The sequence below is a fragment of the Bombina bombina genome, chromosome 1 (assembly GCF_027579735.1).
Source record: "Bombina bombina isolate aBomBom1 chromosome 1, aBomBom1.pri, whole genome shotgun sequence".
Classification (NCBI taxonomy): domain Eukaryota; kingdom Metazoa; phylum Chordata; class Amphibia; order Anura; family Bombinatoridae; genus Bombina; species Bombina bombina.
The window spans coordinates 1560396752-1560420822 of record NC_069499.1 but is presented as its reverse complement, the minus strand read 5'-3'; the positions used below and the strand labels follow the sequence as shown (position 1 = coordinate 1560420822).

The following is a 24071-nucleotide window of genomic DNA, read 5'->3' as shown; positions in this document are numbered from 1 at the left end:
ATTCAGCTTCAAACCCGGACACCCAAATGGAATCCCGAACTGTTTGGGTCATTCCCGTACAGGTGGTAACGCTAGTGAGGCAGTCAGAATCTCTCAGGGCCTTATGATCTAAAGCTCTCCGCTCTGGAGAGATTATTTAAGACATCTCGTCAGTCCTGCGAGGTCCCTCAAAATTATTTTAAAAGCAAATTTTAGCTTGAGAGCTGTTTATCTCACTTTGCAAGTTTCTAGATGTGAAGGAGCGACACGTACATTACACTATCATGTTCCAAAAAAGCCTCCAAAGATTTTACGAAATTTGTCTCCGGCCCTCAGTGAGCAGCGAAACTATCATAATCTACATTTAAAATCAACTAACAAAATTATTATTATCCATAAGTAACGCACCACTACATTAAATGGGTCAACCCCATAACAAACCTATACATATCATAATAGCATATTATTAGCAATACATATAATCAAAAGCATGAGTCATACCCATTAACTTCTTTAATAGAGGAATCCGTTTAAAAGTTAATTAAGAACAAAGCACACAAAAAATTATCGGCCTTATTTTGGGGACAATCTCAAGAACGAACATCATCCTGAGTGGGGTATCATAGTGTGGAGGTCGTAGATTTGTGTGACCCCTGTGAAACCAGTACTACCAGTACCTGACCGCCACATTATACAGACCGCGGTCAGGTTGAGGCCTAGCATATTGAGGAACACCTCTCCTCTCCATTGGCATAGCACGACCACTTTTGAACCTGACATCGATACGGAAGAATAGGACTCTTATCCCTGGAGGAGACATAGGAAGATATTTGCCAGCACGGCTGAGAGGTGAGGACTACTAACAGGGCCATGTGTAGAGCCCTAGTCGGTACGAAGCGCCATAGTGGGACAGTGACGCACTTTCACTAAAGCCTAGCAATACCTGTACTATCACGCTGGCATAAAACCACATCTTTAAACCACAATACTGGACTTTGCAAGCGCTGCTGGTAATTTTTGAGTGGCCAGTCATACAGGACATTTCAGTAGGGACTCATTTACTTATTATCCCTGCCTTGCAACATCTGAGCTAGAAATGTTTCTATAAACTCCTGCTAACATCAGGACCCTTCAAATTTGGTGTCTTAACCTTACACTCTTATCAAGTATAGCAATCACCCTGGACTATAACACACTCAGTATCGGTGACTCTAGTTCACTCAGGAGATCATCAGACCTGCTTAGAGGCGTAATACTGATGGCTTCTATCCTACTGATGTTGAAGACCTAAACAGAATGGGGAGTTGGTGCCCCCTCTCCTAACTAGTACTTTCCAGCTCTCTCAGGGAGATCCACATGGTTCTATTTTGGCATTTGCTTTTCTAAGTGGAAGAACATAAACCTACTGTACTTGGGCGACATATACCATCCCCCAGATCTTGGTAATATTATCATGGCACAAACTCTGAAAAATACAAGTAAAGCTGCAGCTCAAACCCGCCATACAGTAGCATATCACTTCAGAGCTAGAGAGCCTCAATCTTCTAGGGGATCATCAGATTTGCAGCAATACCCTGACAACTCAGGTGAAGTCACAGAAGCCGCTTCCCAAATGTCTGAAGACAAAATGGAACAAACAGCTAGATCTGACATAGTGGACACGTTAACTAAAAGACTGAATGCTCTGCAAGATAATCTAACCCTGGCTATTAAAAGCTCGTTTGCAGATCTTAAGAAGGAATTAATTGCAATAGGAGAAAGGACAGAAGCGCTAGAGCGCAAGCATGAAGACCTTTCTATTGAACAGAAGAACATTCTTGTACACTCCCAACATCTTGCGGACTATATGTCTGATCTACAACAAAAGGTGGCAGACCTGGAGGACAGGTCGCACCGCAATAATGTCTGCTTTAGGGGAATTTTGGAAGAGGTCCTTCAGCCTTACTTGGAAACTTTTGTCAGAAATTTTTACTCCAGCTTGGCCCCTCCTTCGAACTCTACAGATATCATGATCGACAGGGTACACTGCATTCCTAGAGGTAGAAATGACAAACCTAGAGATAGCATAGCTAGGTTGCATTTTTTCACATATAAAGAACAACTTATGCGAGCAGCCTTCTCCAAACCTCAAGTCCCTGAGCAATACCAGAACATTTAGGTTTTCCCAGACCTCTTCCCAGACCCTTCGTTCAAGAGGATTAACGTATAGGTGGAGTTACCCAACTAAACTAATCATACACAAAGAAGGCACCATCGTCACAATTGACACTCCAGCCAAGGGAGAGGAACTCCTGAAGAAATGGGACCTATCTACAAGAATTGAGGAGGATTTAGCAAATCCATCTTCATACCTCAGACCCACAGCAGCAAAGTGGCTCCCTCTTCCACAGCGCTCATACTCAAGCAAAAGTAACTAAGTCTCTGGAGAGTCTTCACTGGATCAGTCTGATAAGTATTCAGAATCTAAGTTCTAACCACTCATTGTTTATTTGTTTGGGAGCTTGTTGTTTACCAGCTAAGCCCAGAACTACACCTGACAAGTTTGAGTATGTTTAATTACTAGTATCTGGGCTCTTTAGAGAACATTCTAAAGATTAAGACTTGAGCTACAATCAAACAGTTATCTTGTTTACCTTACTCAATGTTTTATTGTTATAAGATTACCAGCTCAACGATCCTAATGTTTTACATTTATGCTATATCTGTTTAGAGACTGTTACATTTTGAGAGTACACGATACATTGTCATAGGTAAATAAAACCTGATTCCTAGCTGATTGTAACCTCTAAAGAGGTGTATAGCCGGTATATGCCTAATCGACTGGAAAACTTGCTCATTCCAGAGTTTCAGATATTACTAAAATACCATGCACTCACTCTTATAAGAATAGACTTCCTTGTTTACTTTACTTGATGTTTTTCTTGTAATGAGAGGACCATTTAAATGACCCAACCTCTTAGTTTAGACCTTTAGAGAAGGCCAATGTTTTTCTCAGTGTTATGCATCTACTTTTATAAATGAGCCTTCTTGACGATATTCATACTATTGTTAGATATAGACTGTTGCATAATGAGAGTACATGACACATCGTCATAGATAAACAAAACTCACCTTAAATATACTACATTTACCCATCAAGAGCCTCAGATATTGTTGAATGTTAGGTGCATACTACTATGTGAATGACCTCTACTTTTGTAACTTAAATCATGAGACTTCTAGGCATACCATTATTGGCCATTTAAATAAAACCACCTAGTAACTGTTTATAACTCTTTAGACCCTGTATACTTAATACAGATCAGCCTACTTACTTGGCCGCTTTCACTATTCTCAAAAGTTAAACCCTGTAGCTTTTAATAACCTCTTTCTGATAGAATTGTCTTACACTGATACACTATCTACTAACCTATTCCAACCTGGTAGCAGAACCTTACAGGTCTCACTGATATTAAAATACCACACTTTGATCTTATTGAGGATTCACCCAAAGGCTCAAATCAAAAGTTACGATTAAATGTTCAACTGTTAATCTCAATCATTGTTATGCTGATATGTTTATTTGGTTAATTGTTATTACGGTAATGATCCATGTTGTTAGGTTACTACTAATGATTCAGAATCAGGTGGCTTTTTGATTTGAATTTGGTGGACACATTATTTCCCCTGTTAGAATTTATAAATAACACTATGTATATTTAACGACGCTGTTCTGCTATGACAATCCTAATAGAGACAATATGCCCAAATAACCTTACTTCTTAGGACACAACTTCCCCCTACATGATCTCCCTTGACTCATACTAAGGGTGGGGGCACCACCCTTAATTTTCTATTACCCCCCCCCCTTTTAAGATATATATTAGATAAAACCCAAAATATCCGTTCTCTACCCCCCCCCCAGCAGAACTACGCAAAGTTTCCTGTGTAAACTTATGGATCTTAAAGAATCCCTTTCCTATACAAACTATCCTAAAGCTAACCAGATCTTTTTGTGATCCCCCATCACCGGAACACATAATATTCAGTATAATACTGGACTCATAACATTAGCTAGGAATTTAGACTTCCTACAGCACCACTCCCCTTTCTTCTCCTTTTCTTTAACTTAGCTCTCTTTGTTCTTCTTTCCTCTTACACTTCCTTCCCCCTCCCCTTTTTTTTTCTCTCCCCTTGGCCATTATGACATCCCGGCTAAGGTTCCTCACCTTAAATGCTAAGGGATTAAATACGCCTACTAAACGTAGTCTATTGACCACATATGGAAAAAAAAATATGAGCTGATGTCTTGCTTTTGCAAGAAACCCGTTGGACACTAGACCAGCAATAGCCCTATAAATCCATATTCTACCCACACTGTCTCACAGCCTGCTATAAAGATAAAACTAGAGAAGTTGCAATCTTAATACATAGAAAAGTTGCCTTTGAACAAATATCTATAGAAACAGACTGTGTAGGCAGATACATAATATGCATCTGTAAACTTAACAGAAGAATATTTACCTCGGTAAACCTATGATCCCAACCAACTGCAAATCCCATTTATTAAAATTGTCTTCAGTAAGATGTCAGTGGTTAGACAAGGCTCACTTGTGATTGGGGGTGACTTTAATGTAGTATGGGACCCAATGCTTCACAAAAAAATACATACACCCTGTCGTCAGCGGCAAAATTTAAAGCAGCCTTCATGCAATTTGATCTGTATGATGTTTGGAGAACATGTCGCCCAGACGAGAGAGATTATACTTTTTTTATTAATCCACATCGGACATATTCCAGACTAGACCACTTTTTTTGGACTCTAGACTTCTAAATGACATTACTGACTCTCGTATTCAGGTATGCACATGGTCAGATCACGATACGGTCATGTTTGCTGTGCTTACACTTCACAGCCCTCAGGGTAGACCAGTGTGGAGGTTTCCTAGTTACCTCTGGGAAGAACCAGGCTTTCGAGACAACCTTATAAATACAGTCACTGAATTCATCAGAGTTAACATGACTGATCAGATTTCCCCTCAAATAGTCTAGGCTACTCTCAAAGCATACACCAGAGGATTTTGTATATCTGAGGCAGCTAAACTTAAGAAAGAGAGAGGGGGCCCTATGGCACTACTGGCGGCAAATCTACGGAAAATGGAAAAACTTAATAGACAAAATCCGACGGATGTTTTATCTAAGAGGAAATTGATACTCTTCGCTGAAAACTCCTAGATAGAGAGCTAGAAAGAGTGAAATCGAATTTACTCAAATTTAAGCAACTAATGTATTATAAAGGCAATAAAGCTAATGAACGCCTAGCCAGAGCTAGGACCGCATGAACTAGAATACAAAATCTGGAAATAAGCAGTAAAAAAATCCTAGCCCCCGAAGTCATTGTTAACACTTTTGCTGATTATTATAATAAATTATATAATCTTAAGGAAGCTGAAAGCGATACCACCCCCCCCCCACTTGATTCCTTCAAACACTCAATTTGCCCAAACTCTCCCCAGAATCACACGCATCGTTACTCGATCCGTTCACCATAAACAAAATTAATTGAGTGATCAATCAAATTAAACCCAATAAAACCCCAGGGCTGGACGGTTTTACAGGAACCTTTTTTAAAACACTTCGACAGCATATTACCCCCCTCCTACAGTTAATGTTTGAGGAAGTAGGCAGATAAGGTAAATTCTCAAAAGAATTCTTAGAAGCTTCAATTATTACTATCCCAAAACAAGGCAAAGACCCCTCGCAATGCGGGAGTTATAGACCAATTTCACTGATAAATTTAGATGTGAAGATTTACTCCAAATTGTTAGCTAATAGAATTGTTCACCTTTTACCGTCCATTATTCATGTCAACCAGGTGGGATTTAAATATGGCAGACAGGGACCAGACAATACTCAAAAACTACTTAAAATATTTTCGGAAGCAGCAAAAAGAGGGATTCCCATGGCAGCCCTGTCACTAGATGCTGAGAAAGCATTTGACAGGGTGCGATGGGAATATATATGGCATGTCTTACAGATCTTTGGTTTTCCTTTACAATTTATTAAAAATGTTCAAGTATTACTAATGGAACCCGCCAGGGCTGTCCTCTCTCCCCATTGATCTTTGCACTAGTTATGGAACCATTGGCCCAGGCAATTAGAATATCCCCCTCAATAGATGGTATTACTCTTGGAGAACATTCACAGAAAATCGCTCTATTCACAGACGATGTGACTATACTTTTAACTAACCCTATCTCCTCGATTAGGGAAGTCTTCAATATTCTAGAGAAATTTGGGAGAATTAGCCTGTATAAAGTCTTGTTCTTAAAACTGAAGCACTGGCAATCAATATAGATGTTGAGACCCTAATTAGTCTTAAGAGTCACTTTCGGTTTGAATGGAAAACAGATTTGATCAAACACTTAGGAGTTCTTCTAGGTCTGGAAATCTCTAAAATAATTCAAAGCAACTTTGAACCACTAATTGCTGAAATTAAAAAATTGCTTAACAGATGGGACTACAAAGAAGTCTCATGGATGGGTCACGTTGCCACGCTCAAAATGTCCATTCTACCTAAGGTCCTTTATCTATTCAGATGTATCCTATACACGGTACCTAAATCATACCTATCCCAACTACATTCTTTGTTTCTAAAATAGGTTTGGAAAGGTAAGACTCTGAGAATAGCCAACCGCCAATAACCATCCCCCTACCTTACCACAGATCATGCAACAGATACCTTGCCTCCATGGAAAAAGGCTTTTCTAACACAAAAGACAATATGGATCACTACTGGGTTACTTGGGAACTTTGGTTCCAATTTAGAGGATAAAGTTTAGATAGAGCAATGCAGATCCCGTCTAACTGAACCGTAAAGTTTAGTTTTTTGATTTTTTTTTTTTTTTTCCTTTTTTTCCCTCCTCGTCTTTTCTTCTTCTCATTCTCATTTTTCTCCCTCCTCTCTCCTCCTTCCCATACCCCTATCTTTTAACCAGCTGGAAATACCCTTTTCTCCCCTCCTCTTGGACCCTAGTGGTGTTACTTAAATGGGTCATAACCTTTGCTGAAAATATATCTAATTTAAAAGTTTGTACTTTATGAATGCCCAACTTCAACTGTGAGGTCGATAATGATATGTAAAATCTACCTCACTTCTTATTTTTCACCACGGTTATTTTCTTTTCGCAAAATTCTCTCAGTGATGGACTTTACTAATTATTTTGTGGTCGTTTGACCCCTTTTTGCAAAACATCTATGTTGGGACATTTTCTCTCTAGCAGGGTTAGCTAACATGTAAAGCTAACCCTAGTTGATTTTGTTATTATTGACTAAATGTTACTATGTTATCATTGTAAAAAACAAGGATGTATGTAAAGTGCTGCTTTTATTACAATTGCTGTACAAATAATATCCTTAATAAAAATCATAAATTAATACAAATGAAAAATATCACCACCACGCACTTATTATTTTACCACTCCAAAAACATAATACAATATTTATATTTTTTTCCCTTAGCTAAATACAAAACATCTATTTCCAGTATAATTAATCTGGAAATTAACTAGAAGTCCACAAATAAAAATAACATGCCGGACATCGCCTAAATTAAAGTCCGTTATGAATAACTTCTACTAAGTAATAATATACCCAGACAACACTAACTATATAACAACCATCATATTAATTATGCACAAGTGATGCAAAGGCTGTCGAATATTCACACCAATATCTGTAAAGGTAGCCCAAGTGAACAAGTAGGTTATTGTTTTTGGTATTTGCCGGATTTGGTTGTGATTTAAAGGGACATACTTTATGTTACAAATAAAAGACTGAGCTTGTGCAACTGCTGGCTGTCCTGATTGGATCATGGGAATATTTTGATTCCAGTAACCTTTTTGCACCATCTTTAGAGTTAAAGGGACACTGAACCCAATTTTTTTCTTTCGTGATTCATATAGAGCAGCATTTTTAAGCAACTTTCTAATTTACTCCTATTATCATTTTTTCTTCGTTCTCTTGCTCTCTTTATTTGAAACAGAAAGTCAAGAACCCTGGACAGCACTTGTTTATTGGTGGATGAATGTATCCACCAATCAGCAAGAACAACCCAGGTTGTTCACCAAAAATAGGCCGGCATCTTAACTTATATTCTTGCTTTTCAAATAAAGATACCAAGAGAATAACGAACATTTGCTAATAGGAGTAAATTAGAAAGTTACTTAAAATTGCATGCTCTATCTGAATCACAAAAGAAAAAAATTGTGTTCAGTGTTCCTTTAAGAGCACCTTTAGGTCGTCTTCATCATTTCTGTCAATGCAAAATCCTCTCTCCTCCCTCCCCCTGTACTGTCTATCTCGTGTATGAGCACATCACAATGGGAGAGGAGCTATGGAGGAAAGTGCTGTCCTTGTTTTTGGCTGCAAAGTACCTGAAAGCCAGTCTACTGCTGCACCCTAAGGGATCTTCACCTTGGTGCTACACTGGGTCTGGTATAGGGTGGTCTCCTCGGCCATGTTTTCCTGGACACTTATGAGTTACACATGCTGCAGGGTGTGCAGAGGGCCGGGTGCTTTAAATTTACCAGACCTAAAAGGGGGCGGGGCTCATTGCTATGCCCGGGAAAGCTTATATCTCAGCAGAATCTGGACACAAATGAGGGAAAGCAGGGCAAAGTAACCTTGTACTGTATAAACACCCTGTGTCTTGACCATTAAAATAAGTTACTCTCTATTGTACGAAGTTTTGTCTGGTGTTTGTATGGGAGAAAAAGAACTGTTTCCCTATAGCTGCGGATAGGGCTGCTATCTGAGTAACACTCCCAAAAGTAGGAATTCTGGTCCCTGTAGGTCTCTGGTGGCACTTAGAGAAGAGTGTGCAGCATTGGTCGGACTGCTCTGAAACTCATCTCACGGTACAAGCTCCCATTGCCATCACACATATCTATGTAGCCATATGATTTCTATAGACATTTTCCTTTACCATATATCTATATACCATTAATATAATAATAATAATAATAATAAAAAACACTGTCACTTACCCTCTGTCCTCATTGTAAAGGGAGAATCTGCTAATCGCTTGGCTGAAAACTGGCCGCCCAGTGAAGTCATCAGAAAACAGAGGGTAAAAAATCCAATCCCCAGAACAAAAATCCTAAAGCAGAAGAGAAATATTTGGGTTATTACAAACCTGTGTTATGTTGGGGTCTATACCTTGCTAGGAGTAAGGTCTGCTACTTAAAGACCTTGGCTACCAGGAATACACCAAAAGCAGTGATTTTTTTTTCTATTTTTCTCCTTAGTGCCATTAAAGGGACATGAAACCCAAATTTTTTCTTTTATGATTTAGAAAGAGCATACAATTATAAACAACTTTCTAGTTTACTTCTATTATCTATTTTGCTTCATTCTCTTGATATTCTTTGCTGAAAAGCATATCTAGATATGCGTAGTAGCTGCTGATTGGTAGTTGCACATAGATGCCTCCTGTGATTGGTTCACCTTGTGCATTGCTATTTCTTCATTAAAGTATATCTAAAGAATGAAGCAAATTAGGTAATAGAAGTAAATTGGAATATTGTTTAAAGTTGTATTCTCTACCTTAATCATGAAAGAAAATGTTTGGGTATAGTGTCCCTTTAAGACATAGATGTTTAGAAATAGCAGACATAGAATGGCAGCTGAGAATAATCTGGGGACTATGGGGATATGACTGCAAGTGCCTGGGCTTCACAGACATTTTGTAAGAGATACAAAAACACATCTCTACAGTAGAGTCACAATGATTAGGTGACATCGCTACATCCCTCTTGTTCGCTCATTACTGAGAGTCTCAGTGGTGTGACTGGTAGGTACTGGGCACTCATTAGTCACAAGCTACTGGGCACTCATTAGTCACAAGCTGTCTAACAGAGGACAGTCACAGAACAGGCAGGTCGTATGCACAAGTCATGCACGTCTGCTGTCAGGCCAGGATCTGCATGCTGCCTGAGCTTGTAACCCTTGTGTAACTGGAGAGAATTATATCACTAACAACCCAGGGAACAGCAGGGAATAAGCAAGAAGCGGAATCACAGAGAATGAATGAAAGTGGTACTGACAAGAGAAATGAAGATAGAAAGTGAGAGTGAAGAGAATTCCAACACCATAAGCCATAATAACAGAGAAAGAAGCAAAAACCTAAGACAGGGCTTATAATCAGAAACATAATAAAATAATGTGGAGGAAAGGAAATATTTATTGTCTGAACAGCCAGCACCTTTATAAAGGCTGAGAGTGAAGGAAGAATTATGTTGATTTGTTCGTTAACTGGGAAATGTTAGTGTGTGTAGTGTTTAAAGGAACATTAAAGTGCTGTGCACAACTACATAAGTATAGTACCTACTCACTCTCAGGTAGATTATGAGTTATGTGCGCTATAGGTTTTTTAATGAACGCAACAAAAGTTGCGTTATTTCACCCTCTATAGCGCAGGCATTACAGGTTTTGAAACAGTCGGCTTGTGCGTGCGATATGGTTGCGTTGAGCTCCATACCGCACAAAATACAAGCGCTGTTTTGACATGCTCGTGCATGCTTTCCCAATAGGCATCAATGGGGAGAGCGGGTTAGAAAATAAAACTAACACCTGCGATCGTGGAATCAAAAGCTCCGTAACGCAGCCCCATTGATGTCTATGGGGGGGAAAACTAACGTTTAAACCTAACACCCTGACATAAACCCCACGTCTAAACACCCCTAATCTTCCCCCCACCGACATCGCAGACACCTACATAATGTTATTAACCCCTAATCTGCCGCTCCCGATATTGCTGCCACCTAAATAAATCTATTAACCCCTAATCTGCTGCTCCTGATATCGCCGCCAGTATACTAAAGTTATTAACCCCTATTCCCTCGCACCCCAATATCGCCCACACTATAATAAATCTATTAACCCATATTCCGCCGCTCCCCGACATAGACGCCACTAAATAAAGCTATTAACCCCTAAACCTCTGGCCTCCCACATCACTACCAATAAATAAACCTATTAACCCCTAAACCACCAGCCCCCCACATCGCAACAACCTAAATTAAACTACTAACCCCTAAACCTAACCCTAAGGTAACCCTAACACTCCCTAACTTTAACATAATTAAAATAGAACTAAATTAAACTTACAATTATTAACTAAATAATAAAACTAAAAATAAACTTACCTTTTATTTCACAGGTAAGTTTATATTTATTTTAACTAGGTAGACTAGTTAGTAAATAGTTATTAACTATTTAATAACTACCTAGTTAAAATAAATACAAACTTACCTGTGAAATAAAACCTAAGCTGCCTTACACTAAAACTTAAAATTACAAGAAATAACAAACGAAATTATCCAAAATAATAAAAATTATTCCTATTCTAATATCCTTTTAAAAAATAAAAAACCCACCCCAAAATAAAAAACCCTAATCTATAATAAACTACCAAGGGCCCTTAAAAGGACCTTTTTGTGGGCCCTTAAAAGGGCCTTTTGTAGGGCATTGCCCTAAAGAAATCAGCTCTTTTCCTACAAAAGAAAAACAAACACCCCCTAACAGTATAGAAACCCCACCCCCCAAACACACAAAATAAAAATAAAGTAAAACCTAATCTACCCATTGCCCTGAAGGGCATTTGTATGGGCATTGCCCTTCAAAGGGCATTCAGCTCTTTTTCCTGCCCTTAAAAGTGCATTCAGCTCTTTTATGAAATGCAAAACCCCTAATCTAAAAATAAAAACCCACCCCAAAACGAAAAAAAATACATTACACAAATAAACAAATGAATTATACAAAATAATAAAAATTATTCCTATTCTAATACTCATTTTAAAAAAAACACCCCAAAATAAAAGAAACCTAATCTAGAATAAACTACCAATAGCCCTTAAAAGGGCCTTTTGTAGGGCATTGCCCTAAGTTAAACAGTTCTTGTACCTGAAAAAAAATACAAAGACCCACTTACATTACAAACCCCCACCCCCCCAAACACACAAAATAAAAAAAAACTATCTAAAAAAACCTATACCCATTGCCCTGAAAAGGGCATTTGTATGGGCATTGCCCTGAAAAGGGCATACAGCTCTTTTACTGCCCTTAAAAGGTTATTCAGTTCTTTTAAGAGTGCCCACCCTAAACTAAAAAAAAAAAACACCCCAAAAAAACCTTAGAAAAACCTAACACTAACCCCTATTTAGGTACTCACAGTTGCTGAAGTCCCGCTTAAACGATCTTCATCCCAGCGGCTCCATCTTCATCCATCGCGGGACCGGCATCTTCTTCATCCCTGCGGAGGCGGAGCGGGGATGCACGGAGGCATAGGTCCAGGCGAAGGTCCAAGGCGGAGGTCCAGACAGAGGTCCATCGATCCGACGTGGAGGTCCTCTTCATGCGATCGTCCTCCGCACACTGAGAATTGAAATGCAAGGTACCCCTTTTATACTGGGGGTACCATTGCATTCCTATTGGCTGAAAATTTTGAATCAGCCAATAGGAATTAGGGCTGCTAAAATACTATCGGCCTATTGGCTGTTCCCCTGAGGCGCAGGTGTAGTGAGAACCTGATTACGCAGCCTAGAGAACCAGAGGTGATGTCAGCCAATAAACCTCAGATCATACAACACAGGGAGTAGAGTTAGAGAGGACTTTAGTCACAGCAATGATCTATCCCCTTGACAAACCACATTTCTATCAGACCATACCATTTATGTGTGAGGGGCAGATGCTACATTATGTACTTGGTCATTGGTGCATTATTGCCAAGGGAACTAGAACATTGCAATTACTAGTTATGCAAATGCTTATGAAACCCAAAAATATTCTTTCATGATTCAGATAGAGCAGCAATTTGAAACAACTTTCTAGTTTCTTCTATTGTCAAATGTACTTCATTCTCTTGGTATCTTTTGTTGAAAAGCAGGGATGTAAGCTCAGGAGCGTGCCCATGTCTGGAGCACTATTTGGCAGCAGTTTTGCAAGAACATTATTCATTTGCAAGAGCACTATATGGCAGCACTATTTCCTAACAAAGAATAGAAGTAGATTGTAAACTTTTTTTTCAAAATTGCATGCTCTGTCTGAATCACAAATCATTTTTGGGGTTTGATATCACTTTAAAAGGGATGTTCCACATTTCCAATGCAAATATTTTATATTCCAAATCAGTGGAAGGCAAACTATAGTCTGGGGGTCAAATCAAGCTAAGAATGTTTATTTTACTGAAAAGTGGATGAAATTCTAATTTCTGTGTCAATAAAGTTTTATTAGAACACAACCACTGTCATTTATTTATGTACAGCCTGTGGGTGCTATCAAGTAGAGTTAAAGGGCCATAATACCCAAATGTTTAAACACTTGAAAGTGATGCAGCATAGCTGTAAAAAGCTGATTAGAACATATCACCTGAACATCTCTATGTAAAAAAGAAAGATATTTTACCTCAAAAGTTCCTCAGTAGCCACCTCCCATTGTAAAGGATTTCTAAGCAGCATTTTAGTGTGTCTGTCCTGGGACATCTGAAGGGATGAGCATCGTGCACTCTCATATTATTTCACCAATCAGGTAAAGGAAGCTTACTATGAAATCTCATGAGAGTTAAGTCAAATCTCATGAGATCACAGTAAGAGTTCATGACCTCAGCACTGCTGATGCTGATTGGCTGCTGTTCATTTCTTCATTTTTTTAAATTTTTTTACTTTAAGCTGGGAGCAGCTGAGTATAACTTTTTACACAGAACTTACTCTGCTGAGCTGAGGAGATTGTGAGGTAAAATATCTTCCTTTTTTACCTAGAGATGCTCAGGTGATATTTTCCTGTCAGCTTTTTACAGTTATACTGCATCAGTTTCAAGTGATTTAGCATATGAGTATTAAGTCCCTTTAAGTAACCAAATAGATTATTTTCTTTTTACACTAGAAAGAACCTTTGATAAAATAAAAACAACCTTAAAATGATCTCAATTGACAAAAATATCACTGTTACAAATAAAGTTGATTTGAGGCAGTCGTTGTGCTGCTTACTCTATCTCACTGGTTTTCAAACCTCAGACCTCCCTAACAGGTCACATTTTTAAGATATCTGACCTGGAGCACAGATTAAATAATCAGCTGATTAGTAACCATGGTTATTTCACCTGCTCTCATCCAAGGTAATCTGGAAGACCTGGCTTGTTGGGGAGGCCGGAGGACAGGTTTGAAAACCAGTGCTTTATGGGCTCCATTTATCAGCCTGCAGAAGAATGGATGCCGCAAACCGCAAAGTAAGAAGCAGCTGTAAGAATGGCAGAATCAAATCATCCCTGACTGATGTATCCAGGATGATTGACAAGACCTGATCTTGTGCGATCGCTTGCACACGAGAAGGGGCTACACAAGCAATGGTAATGTAGGAGGTGGATTCTGCTTATTCGCCCTTAACCCAGGAGGAAAGGTTCTCTATCTGGGAACTTTGCCCATCCAGAGGTTAGAAAATGTCTCCCTATCACTGGTTGGAGGAGAAGTTGGGTGATAAACTTGTAAATCGCCTGTGGACATTCAATATGGACAATCGAATGCTGAAAAGAACGAAAAGCCTTTAGAATTTGGTAATCAATTATTATATTCCCATTTTTTAATTATTATTTTTGTTTTCGAATGTTCATAATTGAATTGGATATCCACAACAAAATTTTGAATGTAACATTCAATTTAAGACATACTATTCAGTTCATTAGTTCATGTGGTAGAGAATTTAGTAAATTGATACATAATAGATACAAATATATTGATTCAAATGTTTCTATTTCAAATATTATAGAAATATTGTTACATTAAATACATTTTAGAATGTTGAAATGAACAAACAAATATGTTAAAAATTTTGAATGCCGCAAAACATTTGCCTAGGGATAAGCTTGTTCACAGAACTTTAAGGGGCCGAATCGATGTGCGGTAGACATGATACACTACATTGTATCATGTCCGTCCGCACTTTAATAAATCAGACCCTAAGACTAAGTTCCAGAGTCATAATATTCAAAATTCAAATGTTCATTACCCTAACCACAGATGAAGGCTTGAACACTACCTGGGAGTTATTGTGCAGCTCCCTCATACATACATATATTATCCTGCATACTCTGTATTATGTATACCACCATACTGGCCCCCTCAATTCTCAATAAATAAGCTTATCATGTTCTTATAATATAAAAACAAGCCCAACAATTTTCATAAAAGTACAATGCACTCACGTAATTAAAAGTTCCCGCAATGCAGAGGATTCCGTATTACTTTCACGTGTAAACAGTGATTCCGAGGCTGAGTTCGCAGTCACTGTTTACACCTACGTAATAAGGAATCCCCTTTTGTTGATACTGCACATGTGTATCATCACACATGAATGGATATTTTACCATCACTTTAAAGGGATATGAAACCCAAAAATACTTTTTTTGTGATTCAGACAGAGCATACAGTTTTTAAAAAGTTTCCAATTTACTTATATTATTAAATTTGCTTTGTTCTCATGGTATTCTGTGTTGAAGAGATACCTAGGTAGGTGTCTGTAGCACTAAATGGCAGGAAATACTGCTGCCTTCTAGTGCTCTTGCAAATGGATAACAAACTTGCAAAACTGCTGACATATAGTGCTCCAGAAATGGGCCAGCTCCTAATCTTTTCAACAAAAGTTATGAAGAGAATGAAAGAAAATGATAACCGTAAATTAGAATGTTGTTGTTGAAATTGCATGCTCTATCAAAATTTCATATCCCTTTAGTACCCTTTAAATACCCAGAGTTACAAATTTTGGCTGAGCTTTCCAAATAAATTATGATAAATAATAATAATTATAATTAACAACAACGCTTCTGAAATCGATTTATTAAACCTTAAGATTAGTGTTTTGTGTCTTTATTCACAAGCTTATTGAGGTCATGTATGTGTTTGTTTATACCTACAGTATGTCCCTTTAAGAATCTGGATTTGTTTGCAAAAGGGAATCACATCAAATCTAACCATTCTTGCATATAAATGGTGATGAATTGGCGGTTTGCAAAAGGAACAATCTTTACGCTTGCTTGTATAAAGCCTGTAATAGCTGTGTTTTATTGTTTGCAAGGGAAATCTCCCCTGAGTACAACACTTGACAAACTACTAAACCATTACAATTTGGAAATACCTTTGTATTGCTTATTTTCTTTTCTGCAAAATGCTTATGTTAATCAAAATGAGTGTCTGAAGATTTAAAGAGACAGTCTTTGTATGCAAGTGAACAAAGAACGTTTATTTTACTTTAAAGGAACATAAAATCTCAAAATTTTCTTGCATGATTCAGAAAGAACATACAATTTTAAACAACTTTCCAATTTACTTCTGTTATCTAATTTGCTTCATTCCCAAAGTCCCTACTCTAAAATTAAAACCCACCCAATAAACCCTTAAAAAAACCTAACACTAAGCACCGACAATCCACTTACAATTTTCGAAGACCGGACATCCATCCTAATCCAAGAAGTCCTCAGCGAAGCCGGCAGAAGTCTTCATCCAAGTGGGCCAAAGTCTTAATCCAAGCGGGCAGAGGTCTTCATCCAGACAGCATCTTCTATCTTCATCCATCCGGTGTGAAGTGGCTCCATCTTCAAGACATCCAGCGCGGAGCATCCTCTTCTTCCGACGTCTGTTGCAGAATGAAGTTTGCCTTTAAATCACGTCATCCAAGATGGCGTCCCTTACATTCTGATTGGCTGATAGAATTCTATCAGTCAATAGGAATTAAAGGGGAATAGCCAATAGAATGCAAGCTCAATCCTATTGGCTGATTGAATCAGTCAATAGGATGAAAGCTCAATCCTATTGGCTGATTGCAACAGCCAATAGAATTTTTTCCCTTTTAATTCCTGTTGGCTGATAGAATTCTATAAACCAATCGGAATGTAAGGGACGCCATCTTGGATGACGTGATTTAAAGGGAAACTTCATTCTGCAACAGACGTCGGAAGAAGAGTATGCTCTGCGCCGGATGTCTTGAAGATGGAGCTGCTCCGCGCCAGATGAATGAAGATAGAAGATGCCGTCTGGATGAGGACTTCTGCCACTTGGATGAGGATGGATGTCCGGTCTTCGAAAACTGTAAGTGGATCGTCGGTGGTTAGTGTTGTTTTTTTTTTAAGGGTTTACTGGGTGGGTTTTATTTTTAGAGTAGGGACTTTGGGCAGTACAATAGCTAAATGCCCTTTTAAGGGCAATGCCCATACAAATGCCCTTTTCAGGGCAATGGGGAGCTTAGGTTTTTTAGATAGGGTTTTATTTGGGGGGGTTGGTTGGGGGGGTGGGTTTTACTGTTGGGGGGTGTTTGTATTTTATTTTACAGATAAAAGAGCTGATTTCTTTGGGGATATGCCCCGCAAAAAGCCCTTTTAAGGGCCATTGGTAGTTTATTGTAGGCTAGGTTTTTTTTATTTTGGGGGGGGCTTCTTTATTTTGATAGGGCTATTAGATTAGGTGTAATTCTTTTTTATTTTTGATACTATGATTTGTTATTTTTTGTAACATAGTGTTTTTTATTTTTTGTAACAGTGTTTTTTATTTTTTGTAACTTAGTTTTTATTTTATTGTAATTTAGTAATTTTTAATTGTAGATTTAAATAATTTGAGTAGGGTTAGGTTTTTAAATATGTAATATAGTTAATGTAATTGTTAGTTTAATGTAATTTTAGTATACTAGTTAGGGTAGGTTAATAAATAGTTTAATATAGTTTATTTTAATTCTAAAGGTAAGTATGCTACTGTCTCAATAAGGGAAAAAAAGTTTTAGTATACACAAGCTTTTGCCTAACACTGCCAGCTATTTCTGAACTGCATAAAGTCTGTTTGTTTACATTTACAATTCCGCTTGATGTCTGTCTACAGCGCTTTATGTATCTGAATCTGGATTTGGATATAATTGGTCTCTATTGCTAGCTGCTGGTTGCATAGGTAACGGCCCAGGTATTAGCTCCCAGCACCCACCTAAATTGTCTAAGAACTTTTGGTCCACCATTTTTGCTTCATCATTTACAAAGGTTAATTAATAGTTTAATATAGTTTATTTTAATTCTAAAGGTAAGTTTAAAATTATTATAAGATAGGTATGAGGTAATTTTTAATGTAAAGTTAGCGGGTTGTTAGGTTTAGGGGTTAATAGCTTAATTTAGTTTATGGCAATGTGGGGGGCTGGCGGTTTAGGGGTTAATAGGTTTAGTTAATGGTAGTGATGTGGGAGGCCAGGGGTTTAGGGGTTTATAATTTTATTACAGTTGCGGCGAGCTCCGGGAGCGGCGGGATAGGGGTTAATACATTTATTTAGTTGCAGTGGGCTCCGGGAGCGCGGGATAGGGGTTAATACATTTATTTAGTTGCGGTGGGCTCCGGGAGTGGTGGGATAGGGGTTAAACATTTCAGTATAGTGGTGGTGTTCAGTGACAAGATATAAATAAAGTTGGGAAAAAGCCGAATAGCAGCGAGATTGATGACTGCTAGTTAACAACAGTCCGCTGCTCATCGCCCTGTACTTGGTGTTTGGGTTTTTGCCGGCTTTTTTGATAAATATGGAGATCGCATTCAGGTCCGCGGCCGCAATGTTAGGCGAGCGTATTGGTGCCGGTGAATGCAGCATAGTTGACGGCTTGATAATTCAGCCTCCTCCTCTTATCTCAGTGCATTTTGACAGTTCATGTGTGTCATATAGATAACACTGTGCTCACTCCCATGGAGTTATTTATGAGTCTGCACTAATTGGCTAAAATGCAAGTCTGTCAAAAGAACTGAGATAAGGGGCAGTCTGCAGAGGCTTTAATACAAGGTAATCACAGAGGTTAAAAGTGTATTAAAATAACAGTGTTGGTTATGCAAAACTGGGGAATGGGTAATAAAGGGATTATCTATCTTTTTAAATAATAAACATGTTTAAGTAGACTGTCCCTTTAAGTGTTACTCTTGCACGCAATTTAAAATTCTGCTTTAAAAATTTTTTGGTGATCTGAAGTAGAAGTTTATCACTTGCTAGTCTGCATTACAAATCACATGAAAATGCTATAGAAATAAAGGATTTACATTATATTTGGGGCTTAATACTTAGGAAACAAAGGTTTCAAGTGAATGTAAAGTTGAATGAATGAGTTCCCATTTTTAAAAATACTATTAAACAGGGGCACTTTCATTCATTAAACTTTACATTTTTTTAATTCTTACCTTTTCTTAAGCAAACCCAGACCGCGATCCTCCTCTGTACTTACCTCAGCAATGACAAAACCGGCTTCCTCCAATCATCGCATGCACCCCAGCGCTTCCATGTTGTGTGGCCACGCCGTGATTGGAGGAAGCCGGTTTCATCATTGAAGTGCTAAGTATAACATGAGAAGTGGGCGGAGGATCGCGGTCTGGGTTTGCTAAAGAGAAAGGTATTTAAATAAAAACGTTTAATGAATGAAAGTGCCGCTGTTTTTAAATAGTATTTTTTTAAATGGGCACTCATTTTTTTAAAATTTACATTCACTTTAAGAATTAAAGTAAGGCTGACATAAAGTAGCTTTGGACTTGAATATAAGCACAAAAATGGAAATACTCAACACAAATTTACCGCTTGCATTTTTGCGCTCCACTAATCTAAGCCACAATCTTTATTTATGCATTTTTATTATTATTTATTTTGCCTATTTTTCAAACAGGATTTTTTTTTTTTACACGAGGATGTAAATCACTGAATGTAATAACCGCAGCCTGTAATTGGCACCGCCTTATCTATGACATCACATGAAACCCATGATTCAGACAGAGCAGCAATTTTAAGCCACTTTTTAATTGACTCCTATTATCAATATTTCTTGGTTCTCTTGGTATCTTGAAAAGCAGGAATGTAAGCTTAGGAGCCGGCCCATTTTTTTTGTCCAGCACCCTGAGTAGCCTTGCTGATAGGTGGCTACATCTACACAGTGCATGAAAATCACTTTTTCCAGTGTAGGTCCCTGGTTTTACTTTGGAGGTTTTAAATATAGAAAATATAGGATAAAATCTATCGGCCAGATTACGAGTTTTGCGGTAAGAGCTGCTCGGTACTAACTTGTAAGTTATTTCCACCGCTCACCTCCCTATAGCGCTGCTATTACAGGTTTTCAAAAACCCGGCGTTAGCAGGCAATATGGCAGCATTGAGCTCCATACCACATTCAAACACCAGCGCTGCTTTGAGCTGGTTTTACGTGCTCGTGCACGATTTCCCCATAGACATCAATGGAGAGAGTCGGCTAAAAAAAAGCCTAACACCTGCAATAAAGGAGTGTAAAGCTCCATAACGCAGCCCCATTGATTCCTTTGGGGAAAGAAAATTTATGTTTACACCTAACACCCTAATAAACAAGATAAATGAGAAAGGTTGGCACAATGCTGGCAGGTTATAGCCTCAATATATAAATCAAAATCTTCAATAGTCCAGGACCCGTTAACTCCAATCACAGTGTTAACCACAATGCGGCTCTTACTCCCCCCCCCCCCCACCTCTGATGCAGACACAGAGTACCTTGTAGGGAAACTTGTGTGCTTCAAACACCCAGGGATGAATCCTTTCCGACACTGTGTAGGGATCCGAGTTCCACTACGGCAAATCCCACAGCTGATCACCCGGCGTTCCTGTGGTACGCGCTTACTGCTATCGACAACGAGGCTCCACTTGACGTCTCCAATGACGTGCTTGCGGCGGGGGGAGAGATACCAGACGAAATCCTGGGCTGACTGCATAGAACCCGACCAGGCGGGCACAGCGGTTCCAGAGCTGGTGAAAAGCAGGAACAAAACCGGAGAGGAACCACTGTGTATAAAAGTCAAATTTTATTTCAACAAAAGTTAAAATTGGGAAGCATCCCAAACATGTGGACGAATAGAAGCTGCTTCTATTCATCCACATGTTTGGGATGCTTCCCAATTTTAACTTTTGTTGAAATAAAATTTGACTTTTATACACAGCGGTTCCTCTCCGGTTTTGTTCCTACACCTAACACCCTAACATAAACCCCAAGTTTAAACACCCCTAATCTTACACTTATTAACCCCTAATCTGCTTCCCATGACATTGTCGACACCTACATTACACTTATTAACCCCTAATTTTCCGCCCCTCACATCGCCGACACCTACCTACACTTATTAACCCCATAATCTGCCGCCCCCGACATCGCTGACTCCTACCTACATTTATTAACCCCTAATCTGCCACCCCTAACATCGCCGACACCTACATTACAGTTATTAACCACTAATCTGCCGCCCCCAACATCGACGCCACTATACTAAAGTTATTAACCCCTAAACCTAACCCTAAGTCTAACCCTAACACCCACTAACTTTAACATGTAATGTAGGTGTTGGCGATGTCGGGGGTGGCAGATTAGGGGTTAATAAGTGTAAGATTAGGGGTGTTTAGACTTGGGGTTCATGTTAGGGTGTTAGGTGTAATCATAAAATGTGTTTCCCCATAGGAATCAATGGGGCTGCGTTACTGAGTTTTACGCTGCTTTTTTTCAGCCGGCTCTCCCCATTGATGTCTAATGTCTGATGTATAACCAGCTCACCGCTGACTTAAGCAGCGCTGGTATTGAAGTGAGGTATGGAGCTCAATTTTGCTCTACACTCACTTCTTGCCTTTTAACGCCGGGTTTGTAAAAACTTGTAATACCAGCGTTGTAGGTAAGTGAGCGGTGACAATAACGTGCAAGTTAGTACCGCACCCCTCATAACGCAAAACTCGTAATCTAGCCATTTGTTTTTATTTCATACTCAGTTCTGTGATTCTAATTTAGAGAAACTAAGGGGGTCCTAACGCTGGTTTTGGCCGCCCGCTGGTATTTAGAGTCAGTCAGGAAAGGGTCTAACGCTCACTTTCCAGCCACGACTTTTCCATACCGCAGATCCCCCTACGCCAATTGCGTATCCTATCTTTTCAATGGGATCTTTCTAATGCTGGTATTTAGAGTCTTGGCTGAAGTGAGCGTTAGAAATCTAACGACAAGACTCCAGCTGCAGAAAAAAGTCAGGAGTTAATAGCTTTCTGGGCTAACGCCAGTTCATAAAGCTCTTAACTACTGTGCTCTAAAGTACACTAACACCCATAAACTACCTATGTACCCCTAAACCGAGGCCCCCCCACATCGCCGCTACTCTATTAAATTTTTTTAACCCCTAATCTGCCGACCGCACACCGCCGCTACCTACATTATCCCTATGTACCCCTAATCTGCTGCCCCTAACATCGCCGACCCCTACATAATATTTATTACCCCCTAATCTGCCCCCCCCACGTCGCCGCCACCTACCTACAATTTTTAACCCCTAATCTGCCGACCGGACCTCACTGCTACTCTATTAAATTTATTAACCCCTAAAGCTAAGTCTTACCCTAACCCTAACACCCCCCTAAGTTAAATATAATTTTATTCTAACAAAATAAAATAATTCTTATTAAATAAATTATTCCTATTTAAAGCTAAATACTTACCTGTTAAATAAACCCTAATACAGCTACAATATAAATAATAATTATATTGTAGCTATTTTAGGATTAATATTTATTTTAGCTATTTTAGGATTAATATTTATTTTACAGGCAACTTTGTATTTATTTTAACCAGGTACAATAGCTATTAATTAGTTAATAACTATTTTATAGTTACCTAGTTAAAATAATTACAAAATTACCTGTAAAATAAATCCTAACCTAAGTTACAATTAAACCTAACACTACACTATCACTAAATTAATTAAATAAACTATCTACAATTATCTACAATTATATCAACTAAACTAAATTACAAAAAAGAATTTTAAACTAATTACACCTACTCTAAGCCCCCTAAAAAAATAACAAAGCCCCCCAAAATAAAAAAATGCCCTACCCTATTCTAAAATAAAAATTGTAAAGCTCTTTTACCTTACCAGCCCTTAAAAGGGCCTTTTGCGGGGCATGCCCCAAAGAAAACAGCTCTTTTGCATTTAAATAAACATACAATACACCCCCCAACATTACAACCCACCACCCACATACCCCTAATCTAACCCAAACACCCCTTAAAAAACCTAACACTAAGCCCCTGAAGATCTTCCTACCTTGTCTTCACCACGCCGGGTATCACCGATCCGTCCAGAAGAGGGTCCGAAGTCTTCCTCCTATGCGGCAAGAAGAGGTCCAGAAGAGGGTCCAAAGTCTTCATCCTATCCGGCAAGAAGAGGAGATCCGGACCGGCAAACATCTTCATCCAAGCGGCATCTTCTATCTTCTTCCATCCGGCGCGAAGCGGGACCATCTTTGTGAACTGCTTGTGCAATGCCACCCCCTGCAGATTGGCTGCTAGTAGGGGGTGTCAATCAGCCCGATCATATAGGATTGGGCGGATTGATGTCTGCAGTCTCAGAGCAAGCGGACAAGTTATGGAGCCTGAAGGTTTGCGCGGAAACAGGGACATCAAGCTCCATTCAGAGCTTGATAATTCGGCCCCACAGTCTCTAGATATTGTGTTCTTCTTGCAGTAAAAGATATTCACTGAGAGAGAAGTGTTCAACCAGGAATGAACATCGGCTCAGTAGCTTGTTCTTTGGCAAGTCATTACCCAGGAGCATCTTCTTTTAGCCCAATTTTGTCTTTCACACAGGAGATTTTCCTGACGTATATCGGTCTGAAAATGTATAAATGGACAGTCCAGCCCCAAAATACCAGACAATCCTCCTCAGAATGAGGAACATGGTGACCCCAGATGATGGTTTCAATCTTCTGTGAAGTGCAGCCATATTGCCCTAGGTACATTGGACAAGGAGTCCACATCTGGTTTCCCCCATAACCCTTAGGGAAACTTTCCCTAGGGTTATAATGCAAATATACACTGAAATATTCAACAAACACAAACCTTGTTCTATACAGTGAGGTTTGAGACTTTTGGAGATATTTTGAATCTCATCACTTATGTTTTAATATAATACTTAAAAGCTTGCTTTTCACACAAATATTTGAATACAGTTGAGTAAGGTTTTAACTGTTCTTGATCACCTTTTGCGTTGCGCTGCAGGTTATACCTCCATATTCTAAAAA

The 24071-nt window shown here is 38.9% G+C and overlaps 1 protein-coding gene across 1 annotated transcript in view; it reads right to left on the bottom strand.

Annotated features, from left to right (window-relative positions):
* Positions 1 to 23773, bottom strand: part of MGAT5B (alpha-1,6-mannosylglycoprotein 6-beta-N-acetylglucosaminyltransferase B) — a 154339-nt gene extending 130566 nt beyond the window's left edge. Inside the window, exons 1-2 of the mRNA XM_053688752.1 lie at positions 23700 to 23773; positions 9006 to 9118 (exon numbers count right to left, since the gene is read on the bottom strand). Of these exons, the coding sequence (XP_053544727.1) occupies positions 9006 to 9118; positions 23700 to 23773 (187 nt within the window). The remainder of the gene's footprint in view (positions 1 to 9005; positions 9119 to 23699) is intronic.
* Positions 23774 to 24071: the final 298 nt, after the last annotated feature.